Source organism: Hydra viridissima, unplaced genomic scaffold (assembly GCF_058129835.1).
Source record: "Hydra viridissima isolate aposymbiotic clone 2 unplaced genomic scaffold, HvirCarnegie_v1 scaffold_6, whole genome shotgun sequence".
NCBI lineage: Eukaryota > Metazoa > Cnidaria > Hydrozoa > Anthoathecata > Hydridae > Hydra > Hydra viridissima.
Window position 1 is genome coordinate 8,310,944 of NW_028324305.1, and position 8,452 is coordinate 8,319,395.

The 8,452-nt window shown below is 28.1% G+C and overlaps 1 protein-coding gene across 2 annotated transcripts; it reads left to right on the top strand.

The window, feature by feature from the left end:
• The first annotated feature begins 5,656 nt into the window (after positions 1-5,656).
• LOC145190690 (uncharacterized) lies at positions 5,657-7,555 on the top strand. 2 transcript variants are annotated; one of them, XM_080067573.2, is made up of 3 exons: positions 5,657-5,844; positions 6,073-6,216; positions 6,450-7,555. In XM_080067573.2, the coding sequence occupies exons 1-3, from the start codon at positions 5,764-5,766 to the stop codon at positions 7,260-7,262; spliced, it is 1,038 nt and encodes a 345-aa protein (XP_079923699.2). In that variant the 5' UTR covers positions 5,657-5,763; the 3' UTR covers positions 7,263-7,555. The 2 variants fall into 2 exon arrangements, with proteins under 2 accessions (XP_079923699.2, XP_089947672.1); XM_090091546.1 differs by lacking the exon at positions 5,657-5,844 and having other exon boundaries at positions 6,078-6,216; positions 6,423-7,555.
• Positions 7,556-8,452: the final 897 nt, after the last annotated feature.

Sequence of the window (8,452 nt, forward strand, 5' to 3'; positions counted from 1 at the left end):
GGACATTGACTCAAAAAAAGCCAAAAATAATTGTCAAGATTACAAGCTAAAGATTTTTCATAATGATCAGCAGTTAACATTGGTGTTTGTTTTGTTATAATCCGAACCTAGCCAAAATCTCGGTAAGTAACAAACAAATGACATTATTCATAAACTTATCTGATAAAAACGATTTATCGAACAGAGCTGTTCAAAAAATTTAGCAGAATTTTTGTTTCAATAAAATTAAAATAAATTCAATTTGTTAAAAATGACAGTAAAAAATTAATTATTAAGAAGCATGTTGAAAGTGATATTTATTATTTAATTATTGTATGTGGGTGTTGTTAAATGTGGTATTTGTAACTTAATTATTGTTATTATTGTTAATGGTCAATTTATTGGTGCGTACTCTCCACAGACCTCTTTTTTATTATATATTCTGTTGGTGGAGCAGCATAGACACACTTGCATTTATACTAGTTAAAAAATATATTGTCTCTCCAAACGTTCAGCTTTTTTTAATCCTCGAGAATTTACATGGCGCCCGATGAAAAACTATGAAGAGTTACCGAATTAAGTGATTAAGAAAGAATTTTATGTATAACTTTATATATATAAAATAGTTTATAGATTTTACTAAGCAACAGTTATGCTCCAAAAATAACCCAAGAAAAGGGAAACTTTTAACAATATCTTTTGTAAAAAACGGGTTTTTTTTCCTGGTCTTTCTTTGGTTTCGGTGATTTTTCTAGCTGAGATCAACTCACTGGTACAAATTGGACAACTTTTGAACATAAACTTACCAATTTTTATTAAAGCTGCTTTACACCTACTTTGAGCATTTTTAGTGGTTTTAAATTACTTTCTCACCATAGATAATTGTTACTCTTGTGATTGAAAAGTAACATTAATAAAAGTTGCTGCCCAGTCCCAATAGAGCTTATATATAACATTGAATGGTCAAAAGACTCTACAATAGTGCTGTCACAGAAAACAGTTTGAAGCAAAAATGTTAAAACTTTACCTTTTTGAACACTTAAAGCCCTGTAACTCAGTAACCGCAAAAGATTCTTACTTGAACTTTTGTACACATAGTCATACCTATGGGTTACTATCCCACCAGCGTTCATGCAAGTGCTTATTATTTTAGGAATTTTTTGGCAATTTTTCTCTTTCAAATGAACCAAAACTTCAAAGCTAACATATTTCCGCGAACTTAATAGATGATTTCGAAATTGCCACAACAGAATGTAGAGATATTTCTATATCCAAAAAGAGTCTACTTTCCATCTTGTTCTTCGATTAAAAGGTGGTATATAAATATTTGTAAAAACCCTAACTGGAAAAAAAAAAAAAAAAAAAAAAAAGAAACAGTGTTAACAGTACATGTAGACCAGGAATATACGTTCTATTGCTTTGTTTTGTTTTGTCATCTGGTAATAAAAGAGGATGAACTAGGGTTGTTCGCCGTAAAAAAAAACTTGCGAAAATTTCGCATTTTTATCTTCCGTATTTCAAGTTGCTATTGCGGAATTTGTTCTTGCGCAAATTTACCTTCCGTAAAGCGTTATACGAAAAAAATAAATAATTATTATTCCGTAATAACTCTTTACGAAAAGAAACTTGCGAAACAAAGCATTGCGAAAGAATACTTGCGAAACAGTTCCTTACGGAAGGAGCGTTTCGGAATGTGCGCTTACGGAATAGACTCGAAAGCAGTCATTAAATTGTTATACAAAAAAATATCATTATTTATTATTTGAATGATGTTGTTAAATGATTCTTCAATATATACATACATATATATATATATATATATATATATATATATATATGGGCAAAAAAAAAAAAATTTCACAGCGACATATAATAACTGCATTAAATTTATTTTCCAGCTATTTAAAAATACTTTTAAGAAAAAAATTTATTAAAAAAATCATTTTATTATACTATAACATACTTTTAAAGTTGTAAGGTTATATGAGCATTTATTGACGTTTACATATAGTCATGTTGTGAAGCGTTGAAAAAAGATTCAGTGCTGTTTTTTTAAATAACTATTACTTCTAAGTTTGACTAAAAGGCAAAATTAAACATTATGCATAATATTTTTTATAGAAACGAACTCTAACTAGGTCTATAAGAAGAGCATATTAATGAAAACAAGACGTTACGACCGTCACAAAAAAAAGTCGAAAAGTTTTTTCTATGCTTCGTATCAAACTTTTTAAAACTGCAACCATGGTAAAAGTAAAGATACTTATACATACTTTATCATCGTTTCAAAAAAAAAACATTAAAGTGCTTTAGATCCCCATTTCAACATGTTACTAAGTACGTTACGACCATCACGATATGCTGGTTTTTCCCATCACGGCTTCTTTACTTAAAAGAAAAACCTTAAGCGCGAACGATTTAATTCATTTCAAACGATTTACATCATTTAAACCAAGTTATAATATAAATCAGTTTTGTTTATTGTTTAATTTGAAGTTTGTTTATTCATCTTATTACTAAACTTGTTAAAGTTTTTTTTGAAACTTTGAGTAACTAATGGAACTATGATAGTAAACTATTGAAAGTTTCTTTGCCCGAAAACGGAGACATGGATACCTTAATCACCTATAGTTGATGGATTAAAGAAGATCATTGCTGTGTACTCAGTCAACATTAAAAAAAACATAAAAGGTATTTTTAAACATTTCCGCGACAATTTACTAGAGTTTACTAAGCATCATCTCACTAAAAAGCACCATTCTGAGCAATATTGCAGTCAAAAAGAAAATCTCGAACCAGACCAAATTTTGATACACTTTGATTATTCACAAAACTATACATGTGGTTATCAGGATGCTGTTTAAGCTGCTTTTTGGTCGCAGTCAACTATTACCTTATTTACAGTTGTAATCTACTGTTACCAACTGGAGCCAAAATCAGTTGTAATAATATCCGACGATAATGATGAAACAAAACGCGCCACTACTACATAGTTGAGTGAAATATTTGACCTCTATTGCATTGATTATATAAAAAGTTATATTATGGGGTGATGGTCCATGCACTCAATTCAAAAATACGTAGATGGCCAAATTCATACAACATTGCACTGTGATATATCATTTTCAAAGTATAGAATGGAATTTTTTTGCTACCTCTCACGGTAAAGGAGTAGCTGATGGAGTAGGAGGGTCATTAAAGCGATTTGTTTGGAACAGCGTAAAATCTCGTGAAGTGGTCGTCTTAAACGCTAAAGACTTTCTCTTAGCATCAAATGGGTGCAAAACGTATGTTAGATTTTATCAACACAGACGATATTAATCTAAGCTGGGCCTTATTAGCTGATAAAATAGAAGAAGTGAAAGTCGTTACAAATTTTACCAAAATGCATTTCTGGCAAGTAAAAAGTAGAAAGTTTTTGGTTTCAAAATTCTCTTGTATTTTGTGATGGGGTTGCGGAACAATTTTAAAACTTATATATTAGTAAAAAAAATTTACTAAAATTTTCTAAGATATTTTTTTACTATATTGGATTCCCGGCTCCTTAAAACATTTGCGAGGCATATGAAAGTACATACTCCTAGATATTGAGTTGTATTTAAATAGAGTTAATAAAACAAAAAAAAACAGGGAGCATAAATAGCATTAAGCGTTTGTTGCCTACTCCAAATAAAACGATCCCAGTATTGAAGAAACATCATGGATAACCTTGATAATGTTATAAAATTCATATTTTTTAACATAATTTAATTGGTTTTTATAATCATTCAGCTTTTACTATGTCATTCATTGCGTTATTTGTTGCTTTTCATTTTTGGCTTTTTCGTTACGATCGTCACAGTTACGACCGTCACGACAAAAAACTTAATAAAATTCTCGGAAAACTTCAAGCAAAATCTATGAAACTCACCATATAGTAAGTTCAATGTGTAGTTAAAGAACACAGCAAAGGATTTTTTCTTTCACTGAGTAGATGGCTGCATAAAGATTGACAAAGTTTATTTGTTTAGATTTGTCAAAAAGTAAGCGTTACGACCGTCGCGCTACGTTAAGTTGATTTATCAAATAAGTTGAACACTTGAATGATTTAACTTTTGCATACTAGATAATATAATAGTATTTAACATTTCTGGAAATTTTCATGTAAATACCATTCTTGGTTAATTTTTAATGGCTAAAAAAGCGTCAAATGTTACGACCGTCACTTGCGTGGAATTGCCCATATATAGAAACTTATTCAGTTGAACGTTTAATTTTAAAAGAATAGGTTTAAACGGAGTTTACTAAAAATTTAAATGCAATATTTATTTTTATTAAACTACTGCTAACATACAACTTAACCAACTATATACATGTAATGCTTTTTTGATATATATATATATATATTTATATATATATATATATATATATATATATATATCAAAAAAGTATTATATATATATATATATATATATATATATATATATATATCAAAAAATTATATATATATATATATATATATATATATATATATATATATATATATATATATATATATCAAAAAAGTATTATATATATATATATATATATATATATCAAAAAAGTATTATATATATATATATATATATATATATATATATATATATATATATATAAACGTTTAACTGAATAAGTTTATATATACATATGAACGTTCAAGAGCTGTCAAAATAACGTTTGCAGTGAACGTCAATGCAACGTTCGCTACCTGTTAATTGAATGTTCGATGCGAACGTTCAAGAACTGTAAATCGGAGTTCACAAAAGTTGGTTCACGTAACGTTTGCAGCGAACATTAAACGAACCAAAACAAATGTTAGGACAACGTTTCTTGAACGCTAATTGTTAGCTGGGAACCTCCCATCTTAAATGAGCCCTAATATTAGAAATAAACTAATTTGCGTAAACAAACAAAAAATTTCTGAATTTTCAATAGCTTCCTCATAGTTTATAACCTCCAACCTAAAGAACCATCAACGATTGAATTACTAACCTACATAACCATCTACGATTGAATTTCTAACCTAAAGAACCATCTACGATTGAATTACTAAATAAAAGCTTTGATGTTTATGATGTTCTCTTAAAAAAATAGAAAAAGTTTTAATCCAAATAAAGTTTCCTTGGGAAATGCAAAATTCAAAGAATAATACTTTTTTTGGGTTTTCAATAAAAAATTAACAGTTTTCCATTAAAGAAAAAGTGCAAAAAGTTCTCTAAAGAAGAAAATTTTCTAATGAAGTTGAAAAATTCGTCATGTAGAAAAATATTTCATTTTTTCTTTGCAAAATACTTTTAAATTAAAATTTTTTGGGAAGATTAACCGACTTTCAATATTTCATGACTTTATTACGATTAGTAAGTTAATAATGAAAAAAATTGTGCCATTTTACTATTGGTTAACCTATTTGACTCTATTATTGGTAATTTAGAGTGTTATGGATAAAACAACTGAGTATTTAATTAACGCGTCATTTGCAATACTTTTGTTCTGTGAGGCGTTTGCTTTTACAAAAAGTAGTACAATGAAAATTTTTCCTTAAACGAAACTTTAATTTGAAAAACCAATAAATTTTTCATTAATAAAGCAGATTTGTTTTTAAAGTTTATTGATAAAAAAAATTTATTGCAAAGAATAAAAGCGTTTATAAAAACTCTGTGATTTTTTAAAAAAAAAAATGTTGACAGAGAATTGCTAAAATATTTTCGTTTTTAGAAAACAGAACGTTTAAACATCTATAGCGGAAATTTTTCCGGCAATAAAAACATGTCTGAAAATTTAAAATGGAGAGGAATAATTACTCAAAATGAAAAATTAAAACAAGAGATGGCGATAAAAGCAAAAGAGGTAAGTGTCAACGATGGCAATTTATATTAAAAAAAAAAAACTCGCTTATGAATCAGTTTTGAATATTCAACACAATCTAGTTCCAAGGCCCTTACATTCAAACAACACTCTCTCTACCAGTTTTGTTAAACTCATCAAATTAGAGTTTGAATAAAAATTGATTTGAAATCAAAGAAATTTTCTTACAAAAAACATATTTAAAATGCAATATTTGAAAATTAATTGTAGAGAGTGATCAAACCAATTGCTTCGATGGAAACAGAAGTTGATACAGAGTACAAACTTCACTTTCAAAATCTAGATCAGAAACGAGAAATAAGATTTTTAACGAAAACGGTTCAAGAGCTGCAGGCACAGTTGGTTTTATCCAAGGTACCCAAAGAAGATTTTTTTGAATTTTTTTTTTTTTTTTTTTTTTTTTTACTAAAAAAAAATTAGCTTTGTGATTCGAGTTTTATTATTCCTTCTTTAAGTTTACAAAGTGTTTTTTTTAAAACTACTTTTCATCCCTTTTTCAACGTTTTTTCTTTGTAAATAAGTTATTGATAAATTAAAATAACACAAATTTTATTTATTAGCTACTATATTGATTGATAACTTTACAGAAAAGATTATCATATGCGCACGATAAACTACTTGGAAAAGTCAGTAATGGCGAAGTGATTGAAGATGAAAACGGAGTTCAATATATTATTGTTCCTAAAACTCACGAAAATGAGCTTAAAAACATCACAAAGACCTTCAAAGATGACCTTCAAAAGAATCAAGACGAAAGTGATACTTTAAAAGAAACTTCTGCATCACAAGAAAAGCAGTTGGAGAATATCAACTTGCGGATGATCGATAAGAACAAAAAAATTGCGGAACAAATCAAAGAGAATGAACAACTAAAAAAAGATATCATTTGTGAGCAATTAAAAATTGACAAAACTAAAGAAAAGTTTGGATTGATTAGGTGCAACTTAAACAATCAAAGTGAAAAGTTGAAAACTGTTGTAAAAGAAAAAGACGAAGAGTTAGCATTATTATTATTAAACAATAATGAGCTTGGTTTGCTATTGGCTGAAAAAACCTGCTCTGCTGAGCAACTCTACAAACAATCTTTAGATGAATGCAAACACTTAGAGGACAAAATCTCAGAACTCTTAGTTAAAGATGAAGAAAAATCGGATTTGCAAAGTCGTGTAAATGTGCTACAATCTAAACTACTTGATGAGCAGAAAGAAAATGAAAAGTACAAAGGCTTGATTGTACAGCTAAAGTTACGAGAAGAAAAAACCATAGAAGAAAAAGAACGAATCGCTAATGAAAACATAAAAGAAATCAAAAATAAAGATGTAGCAATTAACAAAATGAAAGATGCAAATCTCAAACTTTCAGCAGAGATAAAAAAAGCTCCAAAGCCATTATGGAAATAAACACAAGCATGTTTTCCAATCTCATTTTCTCATTCATAAATCTCTTTTAAATATAATTGAGGAATTATGCAACTTAAATATTCAGGAAAGTTAGTTAGGTCCTAACTTTATTAGGTCCTAATTTTAATAAGATGGAATGCAATTTTTGCTCTCATTTTTATTCACATAGGCACTTTTTAGTGGGGAGAAAAACATTTTTTTTTAACCTCTGATTGTATCTATATGTTTTTTAAGCAATAACAAATTCATCGAATTTGTAAATGTATAGATCTTATAAAAAAATTACTTAAAAACATAAACTTGTTTTGTTTTTATTCTTTTCATTTTTTACTAAATATAAATTGTCAAGACTTTACTCACTTTTACATATACTATAAATCACGTGGAGAAAAGTAAGTGAAAGCTTTGAGGTTTAAATAATTTGCGATTGACAAGCTTATGTGCATTTAAAATTTCCTTTTTTTCGAAATTAAAGTCAAGCTGAAAGGTATGTTAGAAAAATTAATATATCTCTTGAAATGTTAAAAACATGTTAATCTATAGGATATTATTTTGATGCTCTTCAATTCAAAACAAATACTTAGAAACAACATATTAACCTAAAATGGTGTGAAAATATCATAATCACCTTTAAATTTAATTGATTTCTCATTTAGAGAAAGTTAGCAGCACTATTTAATTTACTAATATCAATACTTGAAGAAAATTACAAATATTTTGTGATTCCAACCAATCAGTTTGTCAAAAGTTTCAAGATTTTGAGGTAAAACTTTTGTAAAAATGTAAAGATATTTTTAATATGTTTATTATTTCTCAAATTGTTTTTATGAGAGAATTGTGTACAGTTTTATAGCATTTAATTCTTGTTTATTTTTGTTCATTGAATATTAATTTTTTTTGTGATTCTCATTAATGTGCAAAATCACTGACCTAAGTCTGAGAAAAAGAATTGAAGTTGAAAAAAGTAGCTCATACCGTTAAGGGAAAACGTGATATGGAGCTGACATTGTCTCAAAAACGTGATATAGGGCTGACATTGTCTCAAAAACACTGATCAGATATTAGGTATATTGACTCCTGCTAGGGACCCGAGACCCGAACTCGGATCCGGGTAGTTGTTTCGGGTATTACCCGAATATTTAAATTCGGGTAATTACCCGAAAGTTATAAAATACCCGTTTCTTTTTAAA

Excerpts from the sequence above, each read along its gene's own strand:
- LOC145190690 (XM_080067573.2), top strand. The coding sequence starts at position 5,764 with ATGTCTGAAAATTTAAAATGGAGAGGAATAATTACTCAAAATGAAAAA. Across the intron at positions 5,845-6,072 it reads TGGCGATAAAAGCAAAAGAG|AGAGTGATCAAACCAATTGC; the intron begins GTAAGTGTCAAC and ends AATTAATTGTAG. Across the intron at positions 6,217-6,449 it reads CACAGTTGGTTTTATCCAAG|AAAAGATTATCATATGCGCA; the intron begins GTACCCAAAGAA and ends ATAACTTTACAG.